Below are 17,579 nucleotides of genomic sequence, written 5' to 3' on the forward strand. Positions count from 1 at the left end.
CTTTAAAGTAATCTAAGGTCATATTTCAGAATACTATGAAATCTGACAAAGGCCCTCTACGAACCTTGACAGTGTGATGCAAATATATATGTATAATGTTTATAACCATATAAAATTCATAATGTATACACATATAGTATAATGTAATATGTATGCAAATATAGATTATAATAAAAATATGTATATATTTATATGTACATATACTTGCATACATATAAAATCTATTGTTATCCTTATATTATTATGTGTTATATAATTTTATGGTATTATATAATTTTATTGGTCCCATGCCCATAGATATGTTACTATTATATAATTATATGGTATATAATTGTACATTATCTATTATACAATTTCATAGTCTATTATCACTATATAATTATCTTTTATATGTGCATATATATTAACTTATAAGAAAATTATAATCATTCTTCAACAGAAGTCTAAGACAGAGATGGGATATGCAAATGTGGATTTTTGTCTATCCATTGGATTTTAATAAAATTCACAGTGAACATATTTAAATTTTAAAAACATTATATCAGCAAAAGCACTTCCAGAGACATAAAAATTGAAAGTAGGCTCTCAAGTCCCCTCTCCCAAATGTTGGTTGCAGGAAATAAGCTGTGAACATACGCTGCCTTTCTGGGAAAAACAAAGTTGACTTAGAGGATAGAAACGATGGCTAATAGAGACCAATGGCCATGGTCAAGAGTGGGTTTCACTCTAGTCAAAGCGCCTCCGCCACTTCAGCTCAGCCTTAGAACTGCTGTCGGCCAGTGCATCCCACTTCCGGTTCAGTAGCCTTGTACAAGACAGGTATCGTGGGCCTGTTCTCACCACACTGTGGCTACACGCCATTTGTTTCTTTAGCCATGGGCAGTTGGACCAGGACATGTGCAGTGCACACAAAGATAACTTATGTGTGCTGAACGTAGAGATGGGCACTAGTAATACTTGTAGAAATATTAACAGGAAAATGGTAATGATTTGAATTAAATGGCTGTGAGAAAGGGCGTGAAAGGCAGACAGTAAACGACTTGGATTGGAATGACCCTCAGGTATTTTGGCTGGTTCCGAAGGGCTGGTGTGTGAATGGAAACCTTAACTGAGCTGTACCTTTAGAATTTTCTAAAGTAAGATATCTGGGACCATGGTAGTGCCACTTACTAAAATCAAAACCAATGAATAAATGCAGATGTAAGAAGCCTCCAAATATAAAGACTCTAATATTTTTCTTCAGGGCTTTGTGTTTTCGGTAAGTCTAGAAAAAAGCTCAAAAACAATATACCTAAACAATCTGGTTTAGGGCTAGATAGAGATAAATTATTTAAAAACCGTTAAATGAAAACCAGATACTAGAAGGAGATACCTGGGAATTATTTTTCTCTAATAAGAGATTTGTAGGCAGAATATATTAAAGATTACTAAAAGTGAATACTTAGATACCCCCGTTAAAATGTGGGAAAAGTCTGAATAGCCCTTTAATAAAAGAGTACCTCTGAATAGCTCATAAGCATATGAAAGCATCGTTAACATCCTTAGTCATTAGGGAAAAGAAAATGAAAGCCACAGTCAGATCCCACTTTACACCCACTAGGGTGGCTATAATAAAAAGAGAAAAACAATAAAAATGTTTCTGAGGATACGAAGGCCCATATATTGCTGGGGGAGTGTAAAATAATGCCACAAATCTGAAAAAGGAGTTGTTAGTTCTTTTCAAATTTGGGCATAAATTTGCTACACAACTTGGCAAGTCTACTCAAGGCTGTCCACCAGTAGAATGGAGACTTGTGTCCATAAAGATTAAGGGTATGATGACAGTAGCATCACTCATAATATACAAAACATGGCCATAAACTATCCACCCAATGGTGAGTAAAGAAAACTGATAGATTTGTCCAAGCTAATGATATTCAGCAATAAAAAGGAATGATGGACATTAAAAAAAACTCAAAAACATTACTAAATCAAAGAAGGCAGATGCAGGATACCATTCCCTTTGTACACAGGGCCTAAAAATACAACCCAAAGCATTCAGAAGTCTGTGTGGGAAAGGGTGTATCCACAACTGAATATGATATAATTTTCTAAAACTGGATTTTGGTGATAATTGCACAACTTCGTAAATATACCAAGGAATGATTAAAACATTAACAGGTTGATTTTATGGCATAGAAATTATATCTCAATAAAGCTACATTTAAAAGATCATTTTAAAGTACTGTCACCCAAACAACAATTTCATTGGAAAGTAAAAGAAATACAGAGATTGTCTTATAGTCTATGGCTCATTAGGTGAAGGGGCATATTTGTGTCCCTAGGTATCCACAATTCCTTTAGGGAGGAGGAAGGGGTAGACTAGCTCATTCCTTCCAGAGGAAATTTGCAAGCAAATTAATTTGCTATGTTCACAAAATAACAGGGAAGCGTTGAAATTTTTAAAAAGTAGACTTATCATTTCAAAGTGTTTTAGTGACACTCGTTTCACGACAGGGATTTACTGATACAAAATGTTCTTACCCACTAAAGCAGATCCTTAATCATGACTGCAATGTAATCTTCTTATAAGACCATTGGGATTTCTGTATCTGGATATTTAGCTCAGGCATCTCACCAAATCTGCCATGTCTTCCTACTTCCAGCATGATTTGATAGAATGAAGGGAACTTATGGTTGTGCTTGTAAGTAACAATTTCTATGTCAGCTAAAACCCCAAACATACAGAACACACATCCAGATTTTAAAGAATGAAGGCTCTAAATGTAGCTAGAAGACCGTCTAACTTTCAGTAGTTAGGAGATATTCCATCTAGCCTTCTGACTAATTACCTTGAATGCAATGGGCCTCTTTCCTGGGAAGTTTGGGAGGACAGGCTTCCATCAAACGAGTTTCCCTGATGGCAGCCTGAGATGGTGGCCTTGGGTGAGATGGTATCAGACTGCAGTGCTTCACTGGCCACCTGAAGTCCCTTCGGGAGGTGAGACAGGAGATTAGTTCCTTCCCTTGCTTTGGTAATATCCTCTAGAATTACCTCCTTCATGCACACAGAGTCACATGAAGAGTCGCTTTGCAGCATAAGCCATCACAGACCTAGAGACTGTCTTTGTCTAAAAGGCAACGGAAATAGATTTCTAGGAAAACTGGTGTCATTCGAAGCATGAGGCTTAACTATTTTATAAGTTTTATTCATCTTGCCCTTCATTGTTTTCTTTTTCACTTCTATGTCCAGCATCTGCACCGTAGAGTTATGAACCCCACAGTTCGCAAAGACATGTCAGCAGCAAGAAGGACAGAACAGGGGTGTGAGGCTCAGCTTGATGCCAGCATAGCAGGAAGTTACAAACTCAAGTCAGAACCTAAGGTTGAAGCTTTTCCCATCATTCATGAGAAAAAGAGTATCACAAAATTTTTATTTGGCTTTGGGGACCTTTGGGGATCTGGTCTGCAAACATACAGTCAGTTATTCATTTTACTGAATAATTTAGTTTAATTCCATTTAGCTGACAAAACCAATTTTGCTCAGGTAATGGAAAATATTTTTCTGTAGCTATCGGAGATTAACTTCTAAAGAACAAAGGCCCTCAGATGGCTACCATAGCAGTTCAGTTGCAATCCTCCTGCCTCAGTGTTCTGAGCAGCAAGGAATATATGCATGCATCACTGTTGTGTAATTTGGGTTACACAATCATTTTGTGTATATTTGGAAGAGGAGGAGAAGTGAAAAACACCAGTGCAGTTGATATTTGAGGTTTTCCAAGGAATAGTTTCCCCTTTGTGGGACTATGAGTTTATAAAAGCATTTCTTCTTATGGCTGTCCACTCATCCTCTACATCCTTCTCAGTCACTGACCCCGATGCTGCAAATGTTGATGCTGCACATGACCAAATGCATGCTGCACAAGAATTATTGCCCTGTCAAGACTGCCACCAGGCAGGGAGACGGTGACCAACCAATGACCATCAAGCACACTCCATTACAAAGACATTGCCAGTGAAAAAAACTTACATAATGTTTACAAACTCCAGTGTAAGCAATTGCTCAGAGAATGGTAGATATGTCAATACACTAAAGCCCCCAGCTAGGAGGTCAGCTTGGAAGATAATGCTATTCCAAAGAAGAATATGCCAGTTAGAATATGCCAATTTCAATGCAAGGTGTCAAGTTTTACTTTGCTCTGGTTGAACAGAAGGTGGAGGGAGATCACATAATGCTTTTTACTTTATTTTATTTTTTTACATACCAACCCAAGTTCCCACTCCCTCTCCTCCTCTCATCTCTTCCACCTTCCCCCAACTCCACTCCCTATCCACTCCTCAGAGAGGGTAAGGCACATTGCTTTTTGGGAAGGTACAATGCCCTCCCTACTATATCTAGGCTAAGCAAAGTATCCATCCAAAGAGAATGGGTTTCCAAAAAGCCAGTACAAGCAGTAGGTTAAATCTTGGTTTCACTGTCAGAGGCCTCGCGGTCTATCCCATTCATACAACTGTCACCCACATTCAGAGGGACTAGTTTGATCTGGTTCCTTCCCTGTCCAGCTGCTTTTTAAGTGTGCGATGAATGACAACTAGTACTTATTGTTACATGCTAGCCAATGAGATAAAATACGACTTACTTCATACTCGTCATTGAGATACAATACTCACATTGTTTTGTTCCAACATCTCTGTACCATTGGAAGATGCTAAAAATTCATTTTTACACTTGACTGACAGAAGGTCTCAGACTGGCCAAAGTGCATATTCAGGATGGAGGGTTTTGAGTGGAGAGGATGAATCTAAAACTGATGTCTGAGCCCTTACGATGTGCTACTCAAAGTGACCACCCCCGCCCCTCTTCTCACGATTGTAACAAACTCACCTCGCCTTGCTGTCTTGTGTCTTGATTTGGTGATTCACAGGTTTGACTCTGACTGTTGACAGGAGAGCTTCTCTTGGCTACAAAGATGACAGAAAAAAAATTATCACCAATTTTATAATATCACAAGCTCATTTTCTCTCAGGCTCATGACATTTTCAAATAAGAACAGTTTATATAACATAATTACCCTGAAAGAAAATGTTAAATCATGTGTGATGAACTGAAATCAAATAGCCCAAAAAAACCCAACAACTCTCAGGTTTTCAATGTAGATATTTATCTCTTTAATCTGATTTTTGAGGATGAGCTTTAGAACTTGGTAATAATAAAAATAAAACAGGTATGGGCTATCCCACTTTTACTGCATACTGAGTCCTGTCCTAAGTAGCTGACCCATGCTAACTAATGTAATCTTTTTGGTCACCCTATTCTACCACTGCATCATTATACCAATTTACAAATGAAAAACTCAGGCAACAGGAAGTTTAACTTGACATTTAATGGAAGATTCCAAGCCAGTCATTGGTGTCTCGGTCACCAAGTTAGACTGAGCCTGTTGTAATAGACAACATCTTCACTTTAGGACCAGGCAACTGTGGTAACTGTGGATCACCGTGGTTGTAGTGTCTGCCTTGTTTAGGTAGTGAAAACACAAGTTATTGCCAAGGTCTCCTTGTGGAACTGTCTTTCTAGCCCTGTTGTCTAGGTCATGACTGAATCCCCTTCAGATGCTGAGCACCCTGTCAAGTCTGTGCTTCCAAGAAGTCAGAGGAGAGGAAGGCAAATAGTCTGTGGGGCTGTCATAGAGGGTTTCTTGGAAATATTTAAAACCTGTTGAATGACCCTCAGTGTATGAATCAAAAGGAGAGAGATGCTGGAGTTGTGAGTCTCTGGTACAGTACTGGCTGAACACGTACAAGACTCCAGAATCAAGCTATGAAGGGTTATTCCATTTGTATAGGAAAACTATATCAAAACTTAAAAAACATTACAAATTACATTTCTTTAACATATCATGAGGGTATGACATTTAAATAACAATTTGCTATATACCTATGCATATTTTACTCTTGGCCTTATTTCTATTACTTTTAGGTTTTTTTTAAAAATAATCTTGCATTCATTCTACATTTTATATTTCGTTGCTTGAATCAAAATTAACTTCATTCCATACATAGAATCTCAAGAGATTCAGTTATAGCACCTTTACTTATTTAGTTCCTTGATATTTAAAACTGTGATACAACTCTTAAATATATCTTTTAAACGTTGACATATATGATATATATATATATATAGTGAGACTTGTGAACTACTCTTTATTATGTGAAAAAATCAATTTCCTTTGAATGACTCTATTTGTCACAACAATAATCTTTTCAAACACATGCCTAATAAGAAACTCGACGGCTACAATGATTCCTTAATATATCAAATGCTTGGAGAGTTTTGTCAGGTTATAGAGAAAAAGAACAGGAGAATTTGTTTGTGGTTTTCTTCCACTTATAGAGCCCATTTGCATACATAATCTTCCACCCTCTACTTCCAAAACCTACAAACTAAGGAAACCATCTCCACAAACGGGTATACCTATGATTAAGGCATATGTGTTTCTATAGATTTTCTATGTGATTTATTTATTATTGACACTGAAAGTAGGACTAAGAACAGAGGACTGGAGTTTATTAAGCGTTTACTCCTAAACAAGCTCTTTATGCACTTGCTCACTTACATTTATTAGGAATCCAGGTAAGGCGCTTAGTGTCTGTTTTACATTACTAGGAACACATTCTGGAGTTAAGTTGCATACATAGCAAGAGATGTGCTTAGAGTGAAGGACATTTAGAGCTTATTGTACACTTAAAAATTTACCATGCTGGGCTACTTCTACATCACTTCAACCACAAGACTAGCTTACCACACAATTCCAGTTTCTCAAGCAAAATACTTTGATAGCAATAAAACACTATGAAGAGATCTCCAAGGACACTCTACTTCATCTATCATAACCACAATTCAAAAAATAACTTTTATAATGATCTCTTACAATATGACAGTCATTCTTCTGATTTTATATATTTATAATATATATATATGTATATGTATTTGTGCACATTTTATTCTTCACAACAGTTCTATGAACACTATTAATATTTTAATTCCCATTTCTTAGATGAAGAAACAAAAGCACAATATAGTTAAATGACATTTCCAAAGTCACATGACCAAATCACATGTGTCCCAAGTAAGCATGCCTCATACCTAGGCCACCCAGATAACTTTCCAGAGAGACTTGCTTTTGATTATCTTCTTAAAGGAAAACCCTCCTACCATAATATCTATTGTGAGGTGACCTGCCTAGGCACTGGCGTCACGAACCTGTAATGATGCTCCTGATGGGCTTCACCAGGGCTGTAAAGCCAGAGACTTCTGGCTGTCTGTGCTCCCACATAGGCTGCCAGATAACCAGCCCACTGGCCAGTCGGAAGGTGAGGTCAGATTCCTGCAGACAGAGAAGATGGAGGTTCAGTAATAGTTGCATCAGGAAATTTGTCACCTTGCACAGGCCATTTTCAGAGGTACTTGCTCTGCCAAACACTAGGACAAATGTTTCTAGGCAAACAGATGATTTTGTTAGTACTACAGACAGGATGGAAATTACAGTGGCCTGCTTTATGGAAAATGAGAAATTAATCAAATGTAGCTTTGGAAAAAGCATGGAATAGATAAATATTGCTTTCTTTGCAGTGAGGAGATCTGTTTATTTCCATAGTCTTGGCAGATCTCTTTATGCTTGGTTAAAGTGTCATTCCTGTTAATTATGTAATTGTTTTTATTTTTCCCTCAGAAGGCAATATCCTCAGAGCCTGGCTACTTTGACTCCTGATCTCCAGTGCTTCTCTCTTTATTCATGGAACTGGGTAATTATATTTTGATTTTTTAGAGTGGGTGATATCATAATGTTCTTTTAATAATCCTAAATCTTCAAGGCAAAGGCTAGTTGAAGAATCCCCCTTTCCTGCAGCTCCCAGCACCACCACAGCACTTAACACAGATGGGGAATTGTGTGCAAAAAGATAGCCAGTAAATATTTGTTAAATTTGGTTTTTCAACCCATGCCTGCACGGTTATTTGTAGTGGAAAGCTCCATCCAGAGACGCATCTGATGTGTTATTATTGCATCATACAGACAGGCTTGGGCATTTGAGAATGCAGCCTCATATTATAGAGTTCAAACACATCATAAGACCACGTCTTAAACAGCACAGCTTATCAAAACAGTGAACGTGGAAGCAGGGACTACACACAGATCAGTGAACACATCTGAGAGCAAGAGATTCATTCGTGACAGTATTTTGCAACTCTAACTTGTGCTATTGCAACTGCTTTGGGAAGTTTTAAGGCACAGAGGAGGCTCAGGTCTCATCTTGCTCTCATCCTCAGACTCATCAAATTAGAAACCCTGTGAGATTTTTCAAAGTTCTCCCAAGGACCTTCTTATGCATCTATAGCTAAAACCCACTGAGGTAGAACATATCAGCAAAGAGGGACTTTAAAGCTAGAAGAAAAGTGATTCAACAAAAGGTGAATCAAGGTCACTGAAAGATAAGAAACCTTCAGCTAAAAGGAGCTGACAAAATTCCCAGATGAAGGCCTGAAGAGAAAGCTGGGTGGTCAAAAGCTCTTGCTGCTCTTCCAGAGGATCAGAGTTTGGTTTTCAGCATCCTTATTAGGCAGCTCACAACCAGCCTGAAAACCCAGTTCCAGTGAAAACAACGCCCTCTCTTGGTTACCAAGGGCACTACACCTATATACTTCACATACCTACACTCAGGTGCACACACATAAAGTAAACAAATCATTTTTAAAATCCCCAGACAAATTCACATTGTCAGAGACTTGGGAGTCTACATTTGATTTCTGTTGTGTTATGTAATAAATAACCCAACTAAAAGCAACCTAGAAGAGGAAAAGATTATTTATCTGTTATTGATGGAGAAGGAAGGAAGGAACTAGAAGTAGCTAGTCACATCTCCTCCACAGTCAAGTCAAAGACAATAAACACACCCTTGCTTGCTTGCTTCCTCCTGTTTTACACAGTTCAGAATGCCCTACCTGAAAAATGGTACTGCTCACATAGGCTGGGTCTTCTTCCATCACTGAACCATCAAAATAATTCCCCCACAGACATGCCCATAAGCCAACTTGGTCCAGACAATTCCCCATCCTGACCATCAATGTGTCCTCATTGGTTAAGCAGACATATTTCTACTTTCTCCAGATAATAGCATCTCAATTCAGACTCTCTCCATTTTTGAACACCTGCTATACCTGTGGTTTCCTCATATGTCAGTGTGTTATTTTCAAAGTGTTTTTGTCATATCACAGAGGCTCCACCACCATAATTACACTCCTTCGGTGGTTCTCTATGTGTGCTACGTTCCACACAACCAGAAACTTGGTCCCTGGGGAACACTTCTTAGAAATCATGTAAAAAGTTCATAAGGAAGACTCACAGGATCCTGAGAAAACAAGCAGATGCGTTCACAGTCAGAATCTGTTTCTGCACCTTCTGGGTACTCTTATTTATTCCGCTGAGGTTTCATTCCGATAATAGCATTGAGAAATTGTATTAACTGGTCACTGAGCAGATTTCCCTGAGCAACTAGCATTTAAACAAAATTATATACTTCACACACGATTTTGTTCAAGTCCATTTGCAGCTATGCATTTTTCTTTATCTCCTGCTGTTTCTCTAAGATTTTAAATAGTGCTTCATATATGGTAGGCACCCAAGAAATATTCCTTTAAAGAATAAGTGCCAATATGAGAATCTGCAATTTATCAAATTTCACTCATTAAATTGAGTATAAAATTAATAATATGTTTGGCAAAATATTCGGATTAATTATTTAGGTAAAATATTAGAGTGAATTATAAATTAAAAGCATGAATATGTCTTATAAATTAATGAGTAACTTATACGACTGTTGATTTGTAAATTAATTCATCTAATGAATATTATCTTCTAAGTACAGATACAGTGTTAGCTCCCACAGATGCGACTATAATTTCTAACTTCTAACCATTCACAAAGTAATAAGAGAAAGACTTAGAAAAAGATTACAGTAAAGAAGTTAATTACAACAATAAATGTGTTCCTACAGTATTATTGAGACAGAGATGAACAAGTATAAATTCTGAGTAAAATTTTAAAGAATGACCAGGTGTTTTCTAGTCAGACAATGTAAACCTAACCCTAACATTCCTGGCAGCAGGACCTTCGAAGGGAAAAGCCTTGAAAAACCATGGGTAAACATCCAGAGCTCATAGAGAGAGGTGTACATACTGCAGAGGGTCCAAGATACCAGACCGAGGACTTTGACACACATCATGAACACAAACCAGCAAATTGTTGTAAGGATGCTAAATAGAGTCAGATCTGCACTATATCAGCCACTTTAGTGTTGACTACAGATTTTATGACACAAACCAGGAAACCAAAGCTAGAAAGTAAGAGGCTCAAGCAAGAGATGCTAAAGGCTCAGGTCAGGTTAAGGCGATCGATAGGCATGGAAAGGTAATGAGAGAGCCTATGGGGTCCATCCCCAGGGCCTTCTCAGGGTTCAGAGAGGAAGCAGCAGCCAGCGAAGGATTCAGGAAATCTGAGGGCAAATGAATCTTCCTTCCGTGCTTTCCTGGTTCAATTTCTTTATTGTTTTTCTTCTTTTCTAATTCTCCTGTCCTACATCCAGCTTCTTCTAGCTTCTTCCCCTAGCTGCTTCTTCTCTTGCCTAACAACTCTCTTCCTGCACAGGAGCCTTGAAGCAATTTAAAAAAATGACGTTACCTCTCATTGGTCAAAAGCACATTCCTAGAGCAAACATTAAGGAGCTGAGCCATTTACCATGGCAACTCAAGGAAGGGTCCAAGGTTACAGGACAAAGACCGTGACCAGAGGGCAGGGGTTATGTGATAAATTTGGAAACTATTTTCAAGGTAAAGTGATTCCTGGGATATGTTAGGAGTAAGGGAGAAAGCAAAGGTAATTAAAAAGTTAATGATGTGAAATACAGGCCACAGGATCAGTCCAGAGAAAACAAACTGCCCATGGTTTCTCTGCTTGGATCACTAACTTGAAATTAGTCTTGAGGCAAGAAGGAGTCTGACTTGAAGAGGCAGAAATAGGAGAGCACAGCTTAGGCACAGACACCTCATGTCACTGGGAGGGGCTCTTAAAGGAAAGCTGTAGCAGCAGAGCTAAGGATGCAAGAAAAACAGCACGCAACATCTGGTGCCATCTGGGCAATAGAACCTTGCAATAGGAAGGCACAGTGTCGGTTTCAAATATGGCTGAGGTATAACCAAGTGCAGACTGCAAAACAAGAAAAGTCCAACATTAGTCATTTATGGCCCGACCGGTAACTGTTCCAGCACAAAAGTTGGGGAAGACGTAGAAGGAAATCTGATGAACTGGGATTTTTGTTCCGCTATTAACTGCTTGGATACTCAGCTCTGAGCTTCAGCTTCAGGTCTGGAAAAATGGAAACAAAGATACCAACATGCCTGTGGGTGGATGGAAACATTGTCAGTTGTGGACTAGAAGCCAGCACAGAGACTGGAGGCTGAATGGGAGTGGAGAGTACGGAAGCCTGGTCTCATGCTTTGACTAAGCTTTGGCGTCCCTGTCATGTTATGTGAGAGAGCACATGTCTGTGCAAGTGCTGAGAGGTGTCTCGACGCCAGGTGGGCCGTCCACTAGCTCAGGAGACCACAGCTTCGTAGAAGGAGCCCCGGGAGCGAAGAGATGGCCTTTGGTGTTGATGTGGGTTGGAGTTTGAAGAGTGAAGGATAGGAATAGTACTGGTAAGGGGCAGAAAGGCCCGAGGAAGAAAATAGACTTCAACACAGTTCTATAGCTAGTAGGCAAATGAAAAGTCTAGGGTACTGTTCTCAGTCAAGTTCAACTCTCTACCACCCATAGAACGGGGGACATTTGGTGACCTCTGGAGACATTTGTGGCTGTGACAACTTAGGGAGGAGAGAATGTGACCAACACTTAGCAGGTAGATGACCAAGACAGCACTCAATATTCTATATGTCATGGCGTAGTGTCCAACAAAAGGATTATTAGGTCCCAAATGCCAACAGTGTTGAAGCTAAGGAATACTAATCTATATATTTTACATCCCCTGCAACTTAGAACAAAACCTACATCATCCTCAAACAGAGAAAGCCTTGCAGGCATATTACTTGGCTCAATAATTATATTTTTATAGTATCTAGAATAAGCAACAATGAAAAATGATAGTGCACTAATTATTCTAGCCAGATAGCTAATAACAGCTATTTACAATGTTTCTGTCACTACAAAGTGTCCATATACATTGACTCCTTGGTAAGTGCCCCATTGCCAGGCTACTGCTAAACTTTGAAGGGCTTTCAGGCAGCATTTCAACTCTGCCATATCTGCTGAAAGAGAACTTAGCACTTCTCTTCCAATAGTATAGAATACTAGTAGCAATAAAATTCTGACATGCAAACAAAACGCCTTCTTAATGTCTTTCTATGTTTTAGGTTAAATACTACAAATTGATTAATCCTCAGAATGCTCTCAAATTTGCTCTTGCTTCCAACTTATACTTGATAAAAGCTTAGGCTTAAAAATGAATTACTTAATGTCATACAGTAGCTACTTCCAGGCACTGAACTCAAAATGTAATGTCATTGGTTTTCAAGAGCTGAACTCTCAGCCATGTCTTCCAAATAACATTACAGTTATTCTAGGATCACCTATTTTTCCAATTGAGATGTTATTTGCTGACATGCGGACATCTCCACAGGCTGCTTTAAGTGAACCATTTCCCTTGTCTTCTTCATATTTAAGGACTATGTGTCACATATGACGGCTGTTTGGGGATCTGAAAACATCTTGGTTTTTCTCAGTGAGTCAGTAAAAAGAACACTTAGTGAGAGCCATGCACTCATCAGGACACTGGGAATACAGTTGTGATGCAGGAAAACAGCATCCCTCCATTTAGAACCTCTGTTCAAGTGAGAGTAATGAGCACTAAAGATGCTCTCCAGCAGCTATGATAATCCCTGGTAGTGACAGTTGCTAAGGAAAAACACAGGGTGGAAAGCCAGTGGTGAAAAGCAGTGGAAGAACTTTCCTCTGTGTTGACATTTGACAGTGCCTAAAGCAACAAGAAATCCATGGCCACATGAGAATGTGAAGGGAGAGGGCAGGAGTGAATGTTTCAAGAAAAGAAAAATAGCTCAAAGACCTGAACCCAAGAATGGGTTTGTGGAGTTTGCAGATGAGCCCACAATAATGATGAAGGTCAGTGGACATGAAAGGAAAGGGGGCTGAAGAGGTGATCAGGGACCCGGACATACTGATCCCAGAAGCAAATGAATTGTCGCAGTTGAAGAGACGCTTCCCTTCAGTGACTCTTATAAAAGACTTTCAGTAGTTGAAAGTTAAAAAAAATTACTGTGCTTCATAATGCTTTTAAAAAAAAAACCTGAAGTCGATACTAGCCCCCTCCTTCATAGTGATTGTTAATGGTTCTATCCACCTTCGTATATTCATTGCTGTCTGGCCTATCTACTCATTAGGATTCTAATACTGAAGAACAGCCAAGCACATGAATAGCTTCTTATCTCTCATCTTGGTACTAAAATGGAATATGATATGCAAGGCCTCGCATATATTTAACAGTGTTGGAGGTATCCATGATTTTACAAATAAGATATGAGACAAAATGATATAAGTAGATTCATATATCTGGAGAGTTATCATGCTCACTATAACATACAACTCTGTGTTTCCTATTTTATGCATTTAAAATATTTTAAAATAAAAACTCAGTTGCTTTATATCACTGTCAAAAAGTCTTGGCACATAGAAGCTGAGGCTTCTGCTCAAGCTCCTGTATTTATAATAAAGGTGGTTGCCACTGGCTATGAAAATAGAGAGAAGCTGGCAACTGCATCTACATGAAGAAGGTCCAAGAAAAACTTGATGGAATTGATAACATTGAAGCTGAACTTGAAAGGGCCATGAGAGGAAGAGAGGATCGAAAGGCATGCAGAGCAAACAGCAAGAGCACCTTCATGGAATGGCTCCTATAACTCCCAAAGATGAATGCTGAGATGACCAATAGGAGCTAACAGCTAACAAATCAAAACAAGAATTTAAGCCGTAGATCATATTTGAATGTATAGAGCACATTTAATTTGGGGAGCATTGCATGTAGGCACACTGAAGATTTTTGAGTAGATAAAGGATATAAGGAAGTTTGCATTTTTTAAGTAAAATTCAGTGTTTAGGGTAGAACTAAAAGTTCTCAAGCGAGATCACGCAAAGACACGGGCAAGTGAATATGGAAGCATCCATCCCACCCCCACACCTAACACCAGCTTCCTACTCACCTTTATCCTGTTGCACCAGAGGAGCAAACAGAAACACAAAGAGCTCCACCGTAGCCATGGAATTCTGGAATATCTTCCTCCTGTTGCCCTCCTCCTCATCGTTGGAGCTACTGCGGCACGGCTGCCCCGGAGAACCCTGATTTTCAATCTGGTGGATGAAAGCACTGCTGCCGCCACCCCAGCTGGGACCTCGCTCTGCACCCCCAAACTGGTCGCCGTTGCAGTCCTGTGGGGCCTCTAGAAGCATCCAGTGCAGGGTATGAAGGAGTTTTGTCTCAGCAACACCCAGCTTATCCTGGTGGCCTGCATGAGACAACCACACAGCCAGGTGAAGCTAAGAATAGAATATTCTGCAGCCAGAATAGTGGATGAACATCTCATCTTTTTTTCTGCAACTCCATTTCCCAGGAGACATTAGCAACCCTCCAAGCTTCAAGCAAATGCTGATTTATAAGGCTCATCGCTACTGGGGGCTCTTACTGACTAGGATTTCTGCAGAACAGCATGCTACCATATTTTATCAGTCAGATTCTAAATGAATGCTTTCCCGAACAGGCCTGTCTTATCATGAAGAAAAGCTAGACAGTAAAGATTTAAAAAAAAAAAAAAAACTATTCGATTTTAGACCAGGCCTGGAAAGGTCCCTGTAACATCAAAGTGGAGACACAAACCAAGGGAGAGAATGAGAAGAAAGATGGGTATTCCAACATAGGAGAAATGGTTAGGACATATTACTAGAAGGGAAAAGCAATTTGCAAGATAATTATTATCTATTGTCCTGTCTGTCTGTCTATCTATCTGCCTTAGGACAGTGGTTCTCAACCTGTGGGTTGCAACCCTCTTGGCAAACCCATCTCCAAAAATATTTACAATTCATGACAGTATCACAATTACAGTTATGAAGTATCATATGAAGTATCAGTGAAAATAATTTTATGGTTGCAGGTCACCACAACATGTAGCAAAGGCATTGAGAACCACTGCCTTAGGAGACTATGCCAAGCTCATGAATACAGTTGCATCAGGCATCTGGAGGATAAATGGTAAATCACAGGCTGGGTCAGAATCTTTAACTCACCTGATGCTATGATGCTATTTTCATGTTTGAGTGGAGAGTGTGAGAGTACATTCATATATACAAAGCTTAAAAAACAATGGCAATGACGATGGTATTGTATTGATAGGAAAGAAACTCTATGATAATTACATAAGATAATGTATGCCAAGTGCCTGGTATGGGAGTAACTACTTCACACTTCTTCTTGTATACATTGCACATAAAGGACAACATAAGCCAGCGGTACCTCAGCACCCACCTAGTTTGTTCCTGTTTGATAGCAGGGTTGCAGTGCAGTGAAGAACATGAGGGAGGGCGGCCTGCACCAGCTCCCATCTAGAAATGCTCTGGATGGCTTCCGAGAGCGCGGGGGAGAGGCCGTGCAGTTTGTTTTCTACCAGCACTCGTTCAAAGGACTGCAGAGTTCAAATTTTAGAGAGCATACAAAATAAAGAATTGGACAGTATTAAAAAATAATGCTAAAATACTACATTACCTAAAAGATAATCACAGAGCTCAATTTGGTTTTTGGTGGGGGAGGGGAGACACACCTATTCTTGCCAAGAGTATACTGACCTACAGTCACTCAGACATCGGTCATTGTTAACCGCTAACTTTCAGGCTTTGGACCTGAAGAATACGGTTTATGGTCTGAAATGATTTGGGGTTTTTGCTGTTTTGTTTTGTTCTTGTTTATATTTTGGTTTTCATTTGGTTTTGTTGTTGTTTTGTTTTTTTGAGACAGGTTTTCTCTGTATATCCCTGACTGTCCTGGAATTTATCCTGTAGACCAGTCTGGCCTTGAACTCATAGAGATTTGCCTGTCTCTGCCTCCCAAGTACTGGGATTAAAGGTGTGTGGGACCACTACCTGGCATGTGATCTGTATTTTATTTCTGTTAAAATAAACTTCTTTACCTAGCAACCCATTTGTTGTCAAAATATTATATTATATATTATAATATATAATACCATATTATACTTACTAATATTTTATATAAATGTTGCTGAGTAGCCAAAGTGGCTGCCACAGCTCTAGACCAAAATGAGATGAGTTTTATAAAAGTGTCTTAAGGAACAGAATTTATGTCAGTGTCCTCAACAGGTGTTAACTGAAGTACAAGATTATTTCAAAAAATTTTGACTTGGGCGTCAATCACTCATTTAATCTTCAAAGCAATGTTGCAACAAATGTTGTCTTATGTTTTACTAAATTATTAACTTTTCGGTCAGTGCCAAATAGGTGTTTAAAGAGAAAAGGAACTACAGAAAACAAGCTTGATCCTTTGTTTTTGTTTGTTTGTTGTGTTGTTAAGGGCAGAGAATGTCTGCACAAGGTACCAACCAGCTTTTAGAACAAAGTTAATGTGGATTTAACTTGTATGAATGTGATTCATGCTTAAGTGCCCTAAATGGCCTATGCATTTGTGCAATTGTCTTGTAGAGGGATGTAACATAAGCCCTGCATATTCTAGCTGTACTGTTGTAATTATTAAGATATTTGGGCAAAGTGACTTCTATTACAGGGATTATCTAATAAGAACTATTTCCTTTCTAACTCAAAAGGAAAAAAGAAACTCATTTTGGAAATGAAAAGTATATAGATAAGTCAGAGAAGATGAATTACTTTCATAATCTCAATGAAGTGAGTATTTAATGTGATTCATTCTTAAACGTTGCTTATGTAACTTTAGAAACTTCTGAACTCTGAAGCTGTGTCCTGCATTGGCATCTATTTACCTTGTTCCCCCTTGCTTACTTATCCATGCATGAAACCTAACTACTTGATATTTTGAGTACCTTAGAAACCTCAGACATACGTTTACGAAGAGCAGAGAATAGTCATGGTTATCTTAAGCTAAAGTGTCAGCATGATAGAAGGAAGGGCATCAAGATTTAAAGTGTCAAGTTGTTGTAATGATTCAGATACAAGAAAGTCCACTATACTGACAATGAAGGGAAGTTTGAAAGTGTCTTCATGATAATTCAATAAAGCCAATGCTTCCAGGTGCGCGTGTGCCTGTGTGTTAGTGTGTGTGCATGTGCATGCACACGTGTCTTTAACTCTCCACTTGGTTTGCACCATGAATTATGGATCTTACATTTCAGAAGTCCTCTCTAGAGGAACGTCCATAGAGCCGTTTACAAATACATTTGGCAGCATGGAAGTATACAGCTTCCCACTTTTCCACTATACTATACATGATCTAAATCCATTTGT

General features: G+C 38.9%; 1 protein-coding gene across 5 annotated transcripts in view; it reads right to left on the reverse strand.

Moving 5' to 3' along the window:
- Unc80 (unc-80 homolog, NALCN channel complex subunit) overlaps positions 1–17,579 on the reverse strand; it is a 163,437-nt gene that overhangs the window by 144,011 nt on the left and 1,847 nt on the right. For all 5 annotated transcript variants that reach the window (XM_038338762.1, XM_038338760.1, XM_038338759.1 and 2 more), the window contains exons 4-10: positions 16,227–16,229; positions 15,619–15,775; positions 14,317–14,605; positions 13,981–13,993; positions 7,244–7,367; positions 4,865–4,941; positions 2,832–2,971 (exon numbers count right to left, since the gene is read on the reverse strand). In XM_038338762.1, the coding sequence (XP_038194690.1) occupies positions 2,832–2,971; positions 4,865–4,941; positions 7,244–7,367; positions 13,981–13,993; positions 14,317–14,605; positions 15,619–15,775; positions 16,227–16,229 (803 nt within the window). The remainder of the gene's footprint in view (positions 1–2,831; positions 2,972–4,864; positions 4,942–7,243; positions 7,368–13,980; positions 13,994–14,316; positions 14,606–15,618; positions 15,776–16,226; positions 16,230–17,579) is intronic.

This window comes from Arvicola amphibius, chromosome 8, assembly GCF_903992535.2.
Source record: "Arvicola amphibius chromosome 8, mArvAmp1.2, whole genome shotgun sequence".
NCBI lineage: Eukaryota > Metazoa > Chordata > Mammalia > Rodentia > Cricetidae > Arvicola > Arvicola amphibius.